This window comes from Lithobates pipiens, unplaced genomic scaffold, assembly GCF_037356315.1.
Source record: "Lithobates pipiens isolate NorthernLeopardFrog02 unplaced genomic scaffold, aLitPip1_a1.2 Scaffold_10, whole genome shotgun sequence".
Taxonomy (NCBI): domain Eukaryota; kingdom Metazoa; phylum Chordata; class Amphibia; order Anura; family Ranidae; genus Lithobates; species Lithobates pipiens.
This window is the reverse complement of record NW_027507686.1, coordinates 26,295,880-26,313,947: the sequence shown is the minus strand read 5'-3', so window position 1 is coordinate 26,313,947 and position 18,068 is coordinate 26,295,880. Positions and strand designations below refer to the sequence as shown.

Here is an 18,068-nt window from a genome sequence, read left to right as displayed (position 1 = left end):
ATCACCGGTGATCCCGCCAGTAATGCACTTCCTGTCCTATGGTGACAACGCTCACTCACTGTATTGTATCTATGGAGAAGCAATGTTGTCACCCTGCAAAAGGAAGTGTTTTAGAGCTACAGAACTCCCATCTCCCCATCTCTATAACACAGAGGGTCTAACCCATTTCCTGTTCTAGGGCGACTACATTGTTTTAACATAGGATAAAGGAAATCTATGGATGCAGCATAGACTTTCATTTTATAATATCAGCATTGTAATAACAACACAAACGATAGTTATTACTGACCATCCAATGTGAGCTTACTTGAAAAATCTCCTTTCATGTTGCGAGTGCTGCCTGTCTGCTGGCCTTCTCTTTCCACTACTTCCTGGATTCCCAGCATGCTTTGCAGCTTTTCTAGTCTAAGGACTACATATCCCATGGTACCCTGCTGCCTGCAAGCTGTGATTCCTGTACTGACTCCGCCTACTGAAATTCCTCCTATCAGAAGGCAGGCTCTGTGAAATGTGTGGCACAGCAGTGCCTACTCACAGCGCATAGTGACTACTACAGGTTACAGAATTCAAGGTGGTAGATGTGTGGGGATCGTCACAAAGTTTACAAAGTTCAAGATGGTTCAAGAGTGACAGGAGACGGCTGGAATACAATGTGGAAATGATTACATGATTTTACATTCTGACCATAGATACACATTAATACAATACAGTGTAATAGATCAGACCATATAAGATAAAGTAGAACTAAAGGCCTCACTTTTTTTTCTTTTGTATTGGATGGAGTGGAAAGGGATTAGAACCCCTGTCAGGTTTTATTGCTGTTTGTGCCCTCATTAGGGAGATTCACCCTCTCTATTTGTCCTGTTTACCATAATCACAGAGTAGGGCTCAACCTAGATGATCGCAGGTGGAATCGCAGCAATTCTAAAACGTGGGGCGCGTTTGCGATGCCATTAATTTTCACACAACAAATTGCGGCAAAATCGCTTACTCAAGAGAAGTAAGCGGGGCTTCCACACAGGAGACACAGAATCGGCTCTTTCAGGGCACTTTGCAGGCGCTATTTTTAGCACTGTAGCACCTGCAAAGCTCCTCATTGTGAAAGCAGTCTAACCCTAATATTAACCCCAACCCTAATCCTAACCCTAATATTAACCCCAGCCCTAATCCTAACCCTAATATTAACCCTAATCCTAACTCTAATATTCACCCCAACCCTAATCCTAACCTTAATATTAACCCCAGCCCTAATCCTAACCCTAATATTAACCTCAGCCCTAATCCTAACTCCTAACCTTAATCCTAACCCCTAACCCTAATATTAATCACAACCCTAATTCTAACCCTAATATTAACCCCTAATCCTAACCCCCTAACCCTAATATTAACCCCTAACCCTAATATAAACCCCAACTCTAACCCTAAAGTTTACCCCAAAGCTAATGCTAACCCCTAACGCTAATATTAACCCCTAACCCTTATATAAACCCCAACCCTAACTCTAACCACAAACCCTAATATTAACCCCAACCCTAATCCTAACCCCCTAACCTTAATATTAACCCTAATCCCATCCCTAATCCTAAACCCTAACCCAGATCCTAATATTATCCCCAAACTTAATATTAACCCCTAACCCTATGCCTAACCCCTAACCCTAATATTAACCCCTAACCCTAATCCTAACCACTTACCCTATGCTTCACGCCGGGAACCCTATTACGCATGCGCGAGGCCACGCTCCTCTCTCCTATTGGCCCCAGCGACAGGGGGAGGAGGAGGGAGGAGGAAGGAGCCCCGCGGTAATGTCATGGGTCGCGGCACGGACTCCCAGAAGAGGGAACGGGATACCTGACAAAGACAGGTATCCTGTCTGCCCTCTGTCCCGAAAGGTGCCAATTGTGGCACCGGAGGGGTAGAGGAGACAAATGAGTTCCACTTTTGGGTGGAACTCCAGTTTAACCCCAACCCTAATCTTAACCCCAGCCCTAGTCCTAACCCCTAACCCTAATATTAACCCCAACCCTAATCCCAACTATTAACCCCTAACCCTAATCCCAACTATTAACCCCAACCCTAATCCCAACTATTAACCCCTAACCCTAATCCCAACTATTAACCCCAACCCTAATCCCAACTATTAACCCCTAACCCTAATCCCAACTATTAACCCCTAACCCTAATCCCAACTATTAACCCCTAATCTCAACCCCTAACAAAAAAAAGGGTAAAATAAATAAATAAATAATGAATACATGATAAATAAAGGCAGCTGAAAAGGATGAAAACTAGAGCAACAAAAAATTTAATACAGGTATATGGTATTTTTCTCTATTGGCTAATAAAAAAAAGTGTCAAAGCTCAAAAATGCTTTAAAACTGCTGTACAGAAACACTCAGAGATGTGCACACAAACATAAAAATGCTACAAAAATGTCTCACTCAGGTGTGAATGCAGCCTCACAGCTCTTATTTGAATTTTACCAAAAGTGAAACCATTGCAGGGGATGCCTAAAATCAGACGTTTATTTGTACAGACTTCTGGGAAAATCAGTGAGCCAATCACACAAGCAGGAAATGACATCTCAGGGGGCGTTTCCTATACCCTCTGCGTACAGAACACCTCCAGGCTGCCATATTGCATTGAATTACATAGAAAAGTACTGCAGCGGCTGCAGTTTAAAATGAAAATCGAATTTTCAACAGTAATCAGTTACAATATGGCTTTTGTTACAATTGTAAGTGCAATTTTTTTTTTTTGCATTTTTTTTTTGCATTTTTTTTTCCCATGAAAGTGAATTTACCCTTTAAAGTGTCACTACATGCTGCTCATACTCAGTCACTATGAGATTAATTTTCTGTATTCTACAAAAAAAAAAATCTGGTTGATCCTGCTGCTCTCTATCTCCCCCTTCTGCCCATGTCCCCACTGCAGCTAGGGATTTTGCAGCTGTGGTGGAAACTCTGCACATGCTCAGTTTTCAGTGAGTTTCTAAGCAGAGGATTTCCTCCCCATCACATCTGAGCAGCCCATGTGACTACAGAGTCACACATGTGGGGCGTATACACAGTGGTAAGTGACAGCCCACTCCCTCCCTCCTCCTCCATGCCCACTAACCAGCTAAACACAATGGGGGACGGGATATTACATGTAGATTAATGAAGGCTTCACCTCCCTCTTTTTCTAAGACACAGGCTGAAGGGGCATGGCACGGCCTGTGACTGGCAGAAAACCACCCACACTATTATTGCCAAAAAAATAAAAATAAATTGATTTCAAATATATGTATTGTCAGACAATTTTAAACATTTTTTTGATATGAATTATTTATTTGTACTCTGTATTCCAAAGGCCGTTTTAAAAAAAAAAATATTCTGAACATGTGACCAGCAGCAGAGGATTAGAAGCTCATCCTGTTTGTTTCCCTGCAGACAGGCTGGGAGAGAGCTGGGTCATGTGACAGCTGTATATCGAGTACAAAAAAGGTAATTAGGTTTTTTTTTGTTTTTTGTTTTAATTAAAATAATTACAGTTCCATCGTCCACATACAGAAATAAAAGGGACAATGTAAATGAAATAGTGTGTGTGATTAGTATGACTTTAATATTAACCTAATTATTATATTATATTATTACATTATATCATTATATTATATTATATTTTATTATTATCATATTATATTATATTATATTATATCATTATAGTATATTGTATTATTATCATATTATTACATTATATCATTATATTATATTTTATTATTATCATATTATATTATATTATATTACATTATATCATTATATTATATTGTATTATTATCATATTAGATTATATTATATTATTACATTTTATCATTATAGTATATTATATGATTATCATATTAGATTATATTACATTATATTATATTATATTATATTGTATTATTATCATATTATATTATATTATTACTTTTTATCATTATATTATATTATATTATAATATATTATATTATTATTATATTATATCATATTATATTATTAAACTATATTCATTAAATTAATATTCAACAATACACGCAGGCTTCATGCACATGGGTCTATTGGGGGGTACAGCATGCACTTGGCTATGTATAGCCTCCCATAGACATAAACGGCTGCATGCGGCTGTATGCGGTTATACACCTCCTAACCGAAGAGTGATCAGAACTCAGATCACTCTTCAGTGATCAAAGTGTGTGTGAATGGGCCCCAAGCATGTGTCTTCCTGCAGTTCCAATGAATAGCACTGCCATGCAACACACACAGTACAGCATATTCCAGGAAAGTCCCAGTGTGACCCCCATCTCCATCTATAGAGAATTTCCAGGATTGGTTGTCACGGTGTGTCTGCCTTGTGCCGGGCCCCGGCCACGTCTGGCCCCGCTTTGTAGCAGATGCTCAGGGTAAGACTATAGCATGACCCCCGCTGTGCACCATGGCAGGTCTGTGATAGATCGCCCCCCAACAACGACAGCTGCAAAGTATCCAAATATGGCGGCCGCATGTCAGGTTCTCTTCATTGGAGAAGACCAAGTGACAGAGGGGCCCCCCTGCTGGGACTCGGGGCCCCATATCAGTGCCTGGTCCCTCCTGCCAAGTGGTCAGCTCTTCAAGGAAATACCTTAATAGGTTCCCCGTGTCAGGAGGACCATCTGTTGTCAAGTCTGTCTCTTTAAAAACCAGCACCAGCCAACACTGGTCTATAGCATGTGGGAGGACTAGAACCCCTGGCGGGTTTATATTTTCAGGGGTGCGAGGAGGAAAGTGACAAAAGCAGAACATATAATGTCCAGATTTCATTTTATTCAGAGAAAGCCCCCCATTTTCATGGCATGCCTCATGTTATAGCCGGGGATGTCCTCACTGGGTCTGTGTGCTTCTCTATGCCATGCAGGCAGATTGTGGAAGTAATGTCAGAAATCCCGGAACCTTCTCTACCCGTCTACAACCTCCCAACACACATGTGCCGTGTCCGGGAAGTGGGCTTCATTCCCGCACACCTCGTATGTGCGCTTCCGTGTGTGTTGGAAGTGCGCTCCATCGTGTGATCTGAGCCCTGACACCCCCGGGACCCCCACTAATGATGGGACTCCTTCATCCCGGTCATGTGATCACTGGGGTTAGCCAATCAGTGATCAGACTGCAACATTGGAACTTTGTAACAAGTCACCTCTGTGATCTCTATACTGTGATCTCTATATTATGATTTATATACTGTGACCTTTATATTATGATCTCTACACTGTGATCTCTGTACTGTGATCTTTATAATATGATCTCTATATTTTGCTCTCTATACTGTGATCTCTATATTATGATCTCTATAGTATGATCTCTATATAGTGATCTCTATACTGTGATCTCTATATTATGATTTCTATACTGTGACCTTTATATTATGATCTCTATACTGTGATCTCTATATTGTGATCTCTATACTGTGATCTCTATACTGTGATCTCTATATTATGATTTCTATACTGTGACCTTTATATTATGATCTCTATACTGTGATCTCTATATTATGATCTCTATAATGTGATCTCTATACTGTGATCTCTATATTATGATTTATATATTTTTGACCTTTATATTATGATCTCTATACTGTGATCTCTATATTATGATCTCTATACTGTGATCACTATAATGTCATCTTTATACTGTGATCTCTATATTATGATTTCTATACTGTGACCTTTATATTATGATCTCTATACTGTGATCTCTATACTGTGATCTCTATATTATGATTTATATATTGTGACCTTTATATTATGATCTCTATACTGTGATCTCTATATTGTGATCTCTATACTGTGATCTCTATATTATGATCTCTATAATGTGATCTCTATACTGTGATCTCTATATTATGATTTATATATTGTGACCTTTATATTATGATCTCTATACTGTGATCTCTATACTGTGATCTCTATATTATGATCTCTATAATGTGATCTCTATACTGTGATCTCTATATTGTGATCTCTATAATGTAATCTCTATACTAGGATCTCTATAATATGATCTCTATATTATGATCTATATACTGTGATCTCTATAATATGATCTCTATACTGTGATCTCTATATTATGATTTCTATACTGTGACCTTTATATTATGATCTCTATACTGTGATCTATATACTGTGATCTCTATAATATGATCTCTATATTGTGATCTCTGTACTGTGATCTCTATATTATCTCTGTATTATATCTCCAAACTGTGATCTCTATATTATGACCTCTATACTGTGATCCCTGTACTGTGATCTCTATAGAGTTTCCCTTCCCCCAGTGTTCAGACCCTCTAGTAGTAGTTTGTATTGGGCTCTCCTCTCTGGTCACTCAGGTAGGTGTTCAGGTAGGTGATGAGGTAGGTGATGAGTCTTCTCTCCTCTCAGGGGTTGTTCTTCTTTTCCTATCACTGCCCTATTATTATTATACAGGGTTTATATCACACCATCAGTTTGCTCAGCGCTGTACAACATGAGGGCAGACTGTACAGTTACAATACAATTCAATAGAGGAGGGATCTGAGCTTTCTGTGCCTGTTCCAGGCGGAGTTCCCCTTTAAGCACATGATGGGATTTTCGGGGTGTTTGTTGTTCTTCTCTCCGCCGTGCCGCCAGTCCCGCGTCCGATCTTATCGCAGTGTAATCATCGTCCTCCTTATTGACCTTGGCCATGTCCTGGGGCGATCGCAGGTACATCAAACGCTCCGACCAATGTGACCGGCGCAGATAAAGCGCCCCACACCGACTCAGCGCCCCCGACTCCGGTGACAATGGCCGAGTTTACACGCAGCACAAACACATGGCCTGCTGATAGCACAGCCCCCTCCCCCGCCTCGCTCTTATCAATCAGGAAGCACTCTACACGGGCGGCGGTGTCCGCTCCGTAATAACAACAATCGCGGTGGCGAGTGCCGAGTCATGGTGCCAAAATCTTCACTGCAGCTCCACCTGCCCCACTCATCGGCCCCCGGGGGCCCCCAGGAGGGTAAAGATCACCTGTCACCGGCGCTCAGATAAACTTTGCTCTGCTTTCAACTTTTGCAGGACGTTGCGGAGATGAGCGCCGAGGGGTCAGCGGATCGTCCCGAGGACGCTGGTCTGCGACCGCCCGCTGCGCAACTGGACGGGAAGAAGGTTGTTCTTGGCCCGGCGCCGCGGCGTGCATCCCTGCGATTAGGCTGAGAACATTTCTGGTCAGAGATACATCCAGGAGGACAGAAGAGATTTCACCGAATAACGATCCGGAGACGAGAGGCCAAATTTTAACTTAGCAAACCGCAGCATATGCATGGGGGGAGGGGGGGGGGGGCTCTGCGGCTTATTTAAGACCCACAAGCTTTTTAATGCCAAGCCCACCAAATTAAGTCAAAGGTGGGTGTACTCCTTCCAGATGTTTATTACCTCTCACAGAGATCAAAGGGCTCCCCCTGACAAAGCCTTCACTTGCTTTTCTCTTGAGAATGACGGCGCCATCTTTGCTCAGGCATCATCCAAAGTCACCACCTACTGCCTAGTCTCAGATGTCGGCTCACTATCATTTAAATCCTGGTCCCTGTGCAGTTCTTGTTCACATATTTGACACAGATCACCCCCCCCCCCCCCCCAATGGGGGGAGGGGAGACTGAGGAAATGCCTCCTCCTGCCTGCAGCAGACTGATGACATCATCTCAGCCTAGGCAAAGTCACTAGGCTGGAGCTCAAGGAAGGCCTTTTATTGATAAAAGGTGGAGCTTTTCTGGGAAATTATGCTGTTGCTATCATACGTATACGCAGCCTATTGCATTACGATGTGCGCCCTAAAGCTCAAACACACATGTGTGTATGTGTGTATGTGTGTCTACATATATATGACCCCGGCACACTGAAAGAGAAGCACGTAAACACTTCTCTTGTGGCCAAGCCAGTAACAGGGAGATCTTTCCCATCTTCGCAATGGAACACAATAATGCTAATGTGCACGGGGTGATTAGGGTGCGCCCAGGCACAGCCGGCGCACCCTGTGCACACGCCTATGGTTGCTATGTGTTATGTGGATATTGTCAGGAATGTGTCCATGGAGGACGGGTTCACACCAGAATTTGGAGTGGGAAAGGCACGTTCCGTGCACATTTTCCTCTCCACGTTCATTTGCCACAGGCGCCAGTATATGGTTAACAGCACCCCAAACACAAATTGAAAGCACAATGCGTTTGTGGGCACCAGATTCCATGGTACCGCAGAACTATGTGATTTCGTGCAGCACGTTTTTCCAAAAGTAGGGCATGCACTACTTTTTGCAAAACTCCCAACTGTCCCTGATTTCAAAGGACTGTCCCTGATTTGGAGTAATGTCCCTCTGTCCCCCTTGTTTGTCCCTCATTTTGGTCTGATCCATATAGTTGTATATAAAATGCACTTTTTATCTATCAAAAAGTGATTCCCAGTGCTAAACCTTTCATCTGATTTCTAAATTGCTGCATTTGTAAATTCCAAAAGCCAATATAAAGGAATAGTAGTGGTAAAAAAAAAAAAAAAATCACTTGTGGGTTTGACCAATCTTGTTTTTTTTTTTTTTGTACAGTTCTCCTTTAAGGGGGCGTGACAAGGGGTGTGTCCTATGCCTGCCTACTTTTGCTGATAGGTGTCCCTCATTCCCATGTCAAAAAGTTGGGAGGTATGGTTTTTTTGTGTGATCCGGTTCAATTTGCAGCCCATTCGCACTGCAGGGGAATGCACAGGAATTGCACAGGAACATGGACTGCAGTCCTATCCAATTTTGGTGTGAAGCGACCCCAAGGCGTGTGATGAGGTTAAATACAGGAAATCATTCTTAAAGGTAGCAAGATCACAATGTTTAAGGGGGCATATTACGGGATTAATACAGAAAGCTAAAAAAAATAAAAAAAGTTATATGCACAGTATCTCACAAAAGTGAGTACACCCCTCACATATTTGTAAATATTTTATTATATCTTTTCATGTGACAACACTGAAGAAATGACACTTTGCTACAATGTAAAGTAGTGAGTGTACAGCTTGTATAACAGTGTAAATTTGCTGTCCCCTCAAAATAACTCAACACACAGCCATTAATGTCTAAACTGCCTATCTACAAAAGTGAGTACACCCCTAAGTGAAAATGCCCAAATTGGGCCCAAAGTGTCAATATTTTGTGTGGCCACCATTATTTTCTACCACCGCCTTTTATCCTCTTGGGCATGGAGTTCACCAGAGCTTCCCAGGTTGGTACTGGAGTCCTCTTCCACTCTTTCATGGCGACATCACGGAGCTGGTGGATGTTAGAGACCTTGTGCTCTTCCACATTCCATATGAGGATGCCCCACAGATGCGTAATAGGGTTTAGGTCTGGAGACATGCGTGGCCAGTCCATCACCTTTACCCTCAGCTTCTTTAGCAAGGCAGTGGTCATCTTGGAGGTGTGTTTGGTGTCGTTATCATGTTGGAATACTGCCCTGCGGTCCAGTCTCCTAAGGGAGAGGATCATGCTCTGCTTCAGTGTGTTACAGTACATGTTGACATTCATGGTTCCCTTAATGAACTGTAGCTCCCAAGTGCTGACAGTACTCATGCAGCCCCAGACCATGACACTCCCACCACCATGCTTGACTTTAGGCAAGACACACTTGTCTTTGTACTCCTCACCTGGTTGCGGCCACACATGCTTGACACCATCCAGAGGCTCTCTAATTAGGCGGTCGCCTAAGGCCTCACACTCATAGGGGCCTCGCAACCACCTAATTTGCCTAATTAAAGAGCTTGAGATGGGTAGGAATAGCAGCACCCAGGTGGCTGGAAGATGGGGTGAGTAGCAGAGCTCCCAACTTGTACTGCACTGGCTGCGCTGTATCACATTCCCTGCCTGTGTGCTCGACCGGTGATCACAGCTGTACACTACTTGACATTGTAGCAAAGTGTAATTTCTTCAGTGTTGTCACATGAAAAGATAGAATAAAATATTTACAAAAATGTGAGGGGTGTACTCACTTTTGTGAGATACTGTATATATATATATATATATATATATACACAGTGCCTTGTGTAAGTATTCGGCCCCCTTGAACTTTTCAACCTTTTTCCACATTTCAGGCTTCAAACATAAAGATATAAAAATTTTATTTTTTGTGAAGAATCACCAACAAGTGGGACACAATTGTGAAGTGGAACGAAATCTATTGGATTTTTGAAACTTTTTTAACTAATAAAAAAATGAAAAGTGGGGCGTGCAAAATTATTCGGCCCCCTTGCGTTAATACTTTGTAGAGCCAACTTTTGCTGCGATTACAGCTGCAAGTCGCTTGGGGTATGTCTCTATCAGTTTTGCACATCGAGAGACTGAAATTCTTGCCCATTCTTCCTTGCAAAACAGCTCGAGCTCAGTGAGGTTGGATGGAGAGCGTTTGTGAACAGCAGTTTTCAGCTCTTTCCACAGATTCTCGATTGGATTCAGGTCTGGACTTTGACTTGGCCATTCTAACACCTGGATACGTTTATTTGTGAACCATTCCTTTGTAGATTTTGCTGTATGTTTGGGATCATTGTCTTGTTGGAAGATAAATCTCCGTCCCAGTTTCAGGTCTTTTGCAGACTCCAACAGGTTTTCATCCAGAATGGTCCTGTATTTGGCTGCATTCATCTTCCCCTCAATTTTAACCATCTTCCCTGTCCCTGCTGAAGAAAATCAGGCCCAAACCATGATGCTGCCACCACCATGTTTGACAGTGGGGATGGTGTGTTGAGGGTGATGAGCTGTGTTGCTTTTACGCCAAACATATCGTTTTGCATTGTGGGCAAAAATTTGGATTTTGGTTTCATCTGACCAGAGCACCTTCTTCCACATGTTTGGTGTGTCTCCCAGGTGGCTTGTGGCAAACTTTAGACGAGACTTTTTATGGATATCTTTGAGAAATGGCTTTCTTCTTGCCACTCTTCCATAAAGGCCAGATTTGTGCAGTGTACGACTGATTGTTGTCCTATGGACAGACTCTCCCACCTCAGCTGTAGTTCTCTGCAGTTCATCCAGAGTGATCATGGGCCTCTTGGCTGCATCTCTGATCAGTCTTCTCCTTGTCTGAGCTGAAAGTTTAGAGGGACGGCCAGGTCTTGGTAGACTTGCAGTGGTCTGATACTCCTTCCATTTCAAAATGATCGCTTGCACAGTGCTCCTTGGGATGTTTAAAGCTTGGGAAATCTTTTTGTATCCAAATCCGGCTTTAAACTTCTCCACAACAGTATTACGGACCTGCCTGGTGTGTTCCTTGGTCTTCATGATGCTCTCTGCGCTTTCAACAGAACCCTGAGACTATCACAGAGCAGGTGCATTTATACAGAGACTTGATTACACACAGGTGGATTCTATTTATCACCATCAGTCATTTAGGACAACATTGGATCATTCAGAGATCCTCGCTGAACTTCTGGAGTGAGTTTGCTGCACTGAAAGTAAAGGGGCCGAATAATTTTGCACGCACCACTTTTCAGTTTTTTATTTGCTAAAAAAGTTTAAATTATCCAATAGATTTCGTTCCACTTCACAATTGTGTCCCACTTGTTGGTGATTCTTCACAAAAAATGAAAATTTTATATCTTTATGTTTGAAGCCTGAAATGTGGCAAAAGGTTGAAAAGTTCAAGGGGGCCGAATACTTTCGCAAGGCACTGTGTGTGTATATATATATATATATATATATATATATATATATATATATATATATATATATATATTTTTTTTTTTTTTTTAACCACTTGACCTCCAGAAGGTTTTACCCACTTCCTGACCAGTCCATTTTTTGAAATACGACACTGTGTCACTTTAACTGGCAAACGCGTGCTCATGTAACACTGTACACAAATTCAATTTATATAATTTTTTTGACACAAATAGAGCTTTCTTTTTGTGGTATTTGATCACTACTGGGTTTTTTATTTTATTATTATATATATATGAAAAAAGACTGCAAAAAAACAACAATATTTTTGCTTTTGGATATAAAACATTTTTTTTAAATCAAGTTTCGTCTTATATTTTGGCCAAAATGTATTCTGCTACATGTTTTTGATTTAAAAAAAAAAATCCCAATAAGTGTGTATTGATTGGTTTGCATGAAAGTTATAGTGTCTACAAACTATGGGATATATACTGGAATGTTTTCTTATTTCTTTCTTTTTTATACTACTAATGGCGGTGATCAGCAACTCGGGCTGCGATTGTTTAGCAAAACAGAGCTCTGGGCTGAGATTGGACTAAGCCAATCAGCATGTCCCGGCCATGAATCATTAGCCAGGACCTGCTGACAGACCCCCGGTGTGTATAATCACAACGGGAGCTGAGCGGTGGCAAGTGGTTAATTAATATATATATATTTTTTGAGTTTTCTATAAATAGTCTCCAAAGTGCCAGCTGGTTAAAACTGATCATTTTGCCCCTTCACCCTGGTGTTCATTAAATTAAAACCACCCAGAGGGGGCTCATTCGCCAAATGGTCATCTTAGGAGTCCATATTGTTGTTAATAAAGATGATACAACAGGAAGAAAAAAGGTGCTCAACGCGTTTCAGGGCCAACAATCCAAATTTTATCAAGGCTTAAATGGAAGTATGACAGCGATTCACATAGGGCTCTATGATAAAACTCCTGGAAAGTGTTCTATGTTAAGACAGGAGGAATAAATAATCACAATAGACGTGTCTTGGAGGTACTAGAGCACAATGTATTCCTCCTGTCCTGACAGAACACTTTCCAGGAGTTTTATCATGTAGTCCTATAGGAAGCTCTGTTATGTTTCCATTTAAAGTGGTATGAAACCTAAACTCAAAACTGTAATATACTGTCTCTTACCTGTCATTAGATGTGGTGGCTGCATTCGTTTTATTTTTTTAGGCTCCCCCCCTCTCTGTTTTCACCTGGTGATCTGGCCAGTAACGCACCTGCTGTATTAGTCCCCTACTATGGATGAAGTAGCACAGGGGCACCTCTGTCAGTGGTACATGGTTTGTCTCAACACTCTAACTGCTATATTGGTAGATCAGATCATTCTGTTGAAAAACAACAGACTTACTGGCAGGATTACCAGGTGATGACAAGGAAAAAAAAAAAACACTAAAAAAGAAAACAAATGTAGCCATTACATCGAATGCCCCGTACACACGGTCGGATTTTCAGATGGAAAATGTTTGATAGGAGCTTGTTGTTGGAAATTCCAACCGTGTGTAGGCTCCATCGGGACTTTCTGACACACAAAACTTGAGATCTGGATCTCAAATTTTGTGTGTCCGATCATGTGTACACAATTCCGACGCACAAAGTTCCACGAATGCTCGGAATCAAGCAGAAGAGCCGCACTGGCTATTGAACTTCAATTTTCTCAGCTCGCTGTACGTCCCCGCGTTCTTGGCGGTCTGAATTTCTGAAAACATTGTGTGACAGTGTGTATGCAACAAGACAAGTTTGAGCCAACATCCGTCGGAAAAAATCCATGGATTTTGTTGTCGGAATAAAGAAAGCTCTATTTGTCTCAAAAAAATATCATATATGTACAGCGTCGCACGACCGCACATTTGTCATTCAAAATGTGACAGCTCTGAAAGCTGAAAATTGTCCTGGGCAGGAAGGGGGTGAAAGTGCCCGGTGGGCAAATGGTTAAAACTTTTGAACTTTTTTTTTTTTTTTGTGACATTTTCTTTATGAGTCTTCTATGATGTCTCTGAACTTCCAAAAAGTAAAGTAGCGGCTTCCAATCAGATCGAATTTTGTTTTCCGCCCGCAGAATCCTCGCAAGCTCAGGGGTGGGCGAAACGCTTCATCAGCTTGTGCCCCGCCCCAATCAAGCGCCGATCTCTTCATACCGCTCAACCAGGGGGGGGGAAAAAGTCATAAAAAGAGATTTCAGTGACAAAGAGAGGCCGCAATTATCTTAATGCCCCTCCGACCGCACTGGAGGCTGGCGGATTCCGAGACATGTCTGCAGACCCCGCACTTCCAAGAATCCCCCTCTGTTCAGCGAAGACTCGCGCAGATCTTGTTGCGAATGTGGCGGGATTGAAATCCCCCGTCATTACACAGGAAAAATCCAAGACGCTTCGCTGACAACACCGAGGGAGGGGGGAAAACGCCTGTTAGGAAAGCCCCAAATGTTCTGACCAGAGAGCTTCACACAGAAAACCTTCAACACAGGTTGATGATCCGACCCCCTTCAATGCGATCCGAGCGGAGCGATCCGAGGTGTCACTGCTTGCCTCCTGGGGGGGGGGGGGGTGCAATCAGTGCTGGGTGTGAGACATAGAAAGTATCCCCTTCCTCATATCGCAACTCTGCAAAACTCTTATAGAGATCATAATATAGAGATCACAGTACAGAGATTACATTATAGAAATCACAATATAGAGATCACAGTACAGAGATCACAGTATAGAGATTACAGTACAGAGATCACAGTATAGAGATTACAGTATAGAGACTACAGTATAGAGACTACAGTACAGAGATCACAGTATAGAGATCACAGAATAGAGACTACAGTACAGAGATCACAGTATAGAGACTACAGTACAGAGATCACAGTATAGAGATTACAGTATAGAGATCACAATATAGATATTACATTATAGAAATCACAATATAGAGATCACAGTACAGAGATCACAGTATAGAGATTACAGTACAGAGATCACAGTATAGAGATTACAGTATAGAGACTACAGTACAGAGATCACAGTATAGAGATCACAGTATAGAGACTACAGTACAGAGATCACAGTATAGAGATCACAGTATAGAGACTACAGTACAGAGATCACAGTATAGAGATCACAATATAGATATTACATTATAGAAATCACATTATAGAGATCACAGTACAGAGATCACAGTATAGAGATCACAGTATAGAGATCACAGTATAGATATCATAATATAGAGATCACAGAACAGAGATTACATTATAGAAATCACAATATAGAGATCACAGTATAGATATCATAATATAGAGATCACAGAACAGAGATTACATGATAGAAATCACAATATAGAGATTACATTATAGAAATCACATTATAGAGATCACAATATAGAGATTACATTATAGAGATCACAATATAGAGATTACATTATAGAGATCATAGTACAGAGATCACAGTATAGAGATCATAATATAGAGATCACAATATAGAGATCACGGTATATAGATCGCCATATAGAGATCACAGTATAGAGTAGAGGTCACTTTATAGAGATCATAATATAGAGATCACAGTGTATAGATCACAGTATAGCGATCACAATATAGATATCACAGTATAGAGGTCACTTTATAGAGATCATAATATAGAGATCACAGTATAGAGATCACAATATAGAGATTTCAGTATAGGGATGATAATATAGATACAAAGTATAGAGCTCACAGTATAGAGATCCCAATATAGAGATCACATTATAGAGATCATAATATAGAGATCACAGTATAGAGATCACAATATAGAGATCACAGTGTAGAGATCACGGTATACAGATCGCCATATAGAGATCACAGTATAGACTAGAGGTCACTTTATAGAGATCATAATATAGAGACTAAGTATAGAGCTCACAGTATAGAGATCATAATATATAGATCCCAATGTAGAGATCACAATGTAGAGATCACAATGTAGAGATCATGGTATATAGATTGCAGTATAGAGGTCACATTATAGAGATCAGAGATCACATTATAAAGACCAAAGTATAGAAATCACATTACAGAGATCACAGAAGTTTTTGTTGCAGTCTGATCACTGGGGGAGGAGAGACTGAGGAAATGCTTCCTCCTGCCTGCAGCAGACTGACAGCATCACCTCAGCCTAGGCAAAGTCGCTGACGAACGTCTTTTTAGGTTAAGCTACCTACTACTGTTTTGTGAACACGCTTTTCTTTTTGTTGCTTGTTTTTGTGTATTTTGGTGCTACACACATGAGGCAACCCATTAATTTCAATGAGCTTCCCTACACATGACAGATGCACCAAAGTCGCTCATGTACCTTCTTGGGCGTTGAGCTTCACACATTTTTTTATGTTTGTCACATGTTTGGTTGCCGCATTTGGGGTGCCATTAACATTAAAAGCTACCACAAGCACAACATCCGCTTTCCATGCGTTTCATAAACATGCTTTTGACGCATTCATGGAACAGTAAGGCACCTTTCACACTTCTGTGACCTGAAAGTCGTGCGATTTACCCCCCCCCCCCCCCCTCGATTTTATTGTGACTTTGACACGACTTGAAGCAATACCTGTGTAATCTTGAGGTCTATGGACTAAAATAGTGCAGGGACTACTTTAAAGTCGCACAGATATGAATGGTTCTCATTGGGAATCATGGGGTACAACTTGTCATGCAACTTTGTCATGCAGTCCCAAGTCACAGGACAAGTCGCAAAAGTATGAAAGGGGCTTTGGGTGTGAATGCAGCCTCTGCCCTCACGCATGCTGGGTGTGAAAAAAGTAACTTTTAGGCCCCTTTCACAGTTGTGCGACTTGGGACTGCGACGTCGCATAACAAGTCGTACCCCATGATTTCCAATGAGTACCGTTCATACCTGTGCAACTTCAAAGTAGTCCCTGCACTACTTTGATCCGACTTTGATGCGACTTCTGGAGGCGCAGGTCGCCCTTGTTTCCTCCTGTAGGCTGGTTTGTGGGCGGGACTGCGAATGGTGCTCCCTTTCCCATCTCCGCCTCGCCCTCTGAAGTCGCCCTGCGTTCTTTCAAACCTCACAGACAGAACTTCATTGTTGATTAAAATGCAAATTGGCAACAAAAATCAGATTTTTTTTTTTTTTTCAGGTTTCTCAGTTTTCAGGGAAAACGAGGTGGAAAAACTATCCAGACGCGGTCATTTGTCAAAGTCATATTATGCATGAATATCGCACATGGCAGCTCCATCCTCGCCCCGCCTTTAACCCATTATATGCTGGAGGACTTATGGGAAATCATTCTGCAGGACAAGCTGCCAAAGCTTTATGGGTAAGAATAAGGAGGTAGAAGATAATGGAATAACTCATAGAATAATGGAGGATTATTGGTGAGAATGCAGAAGCAGCATGTATGGGGGCACGGCAAATTTATCCTCCATTGTGGGAGGGGCAGAGACACAAACTACTGCAGGAAATCTCCTCATTGTGGGAGGGGCAGAGACACAAACCATAGATCCCAACTGTCCCTGATTTCAAGGGACTGTCCCTGATTTGGAGCAATGTCCCTCATTCTTCCTCCTCCGTCTCTCATTTTGGTCTGATCTATATAGAGATATATAAAATGCACTTTTTATCTATCAAAAAGTGTTTTCCAGCGCTAAACATTTAATCTGATTTCTAAATTTCTGCATTTGTAAATTCCAGAAGCCAATATAAAAGAATAGTAGTGGTAAAAAAAGGACTTGTGGGTTTAACCCATCTTGTTTTTTGTACAAATCTCCTTTAAGGGGGCGTGACAAGGGGTGTGTCTTATGCCTGCATACTTTTGCTGATAGGTGTCCCTTTATTCCCATCTCAAAAAGTTGGGAGGTATGCACAAACTACTGCAGGAAATCCCACCATTGTGGGAGGGGCAGAGACACAAACTTCTGCAGGAAATCTCACCATTGTGGGAGGGGCAGAGACACAAACTTCTGCAGGAAATCTCACCATTGTGGGAGGGGCAGAGACACAACCTACTGCAGGAAATCTCACCTTTGTGGGAGGGGCAGAGACACAAACTACTGCAGGGAAATCTCCCTATTGTGGGAGGGGCAGAGACACAAACTACTGCAGGAAATCGCATCATTGTGGGAGGGGCAGAGACACAAACTTCTGCAGGGAAATCTCATCATTGTGGGAGGGGAAGAGACAAACTATTGCAGGGAAATCTCACCTTTGTGGGAGGGGCAGAGACACAAACTACTGCAGGAAATCGCATCATTGTGGGAGGGGCAGAGACACAAACTTCTGCAGGGAAAACTCCCCATTGTGGGAGGGGCAGAGACACAAACTACTGCAGGAAAATCTCCCCATTGTGGG

General features: G+C 41.8%; 1 protein-coding gene across 2 annotated transcripts in view; it reads left to right on the top strand.

Moving 5' to 3' along the window:
• Window positions 1-18,068, top strand: part of LOC143928299 (uncharacterized) — a 39,542-nt gene that overhangs the window by 2,330 nt on the left and 19,144 nt on the right. Inside the window, exons 2-3 of one of the 2 annotated variants that reach the window (XR_013262395.1) lie at window positions 3,352-3,485; window positions 16,858-17,037. Coding sequence is in view for 1 of the 2 variants with exons in the window: in XM_077453106.1 (XP_077309232.1) it covers window positions 3,432-3,485; window positions 16,858-17,037 (234 nt within the window). In the remaining variant the exon portion in view is untranslated. The remainder of the gene's footprint in view (window positions 1-3,351; window positions 3,486-16,857; window positions 17,038-18,068) is intronic. The other variant, XM_077453106.1, reaches the window with a different exon arrangement.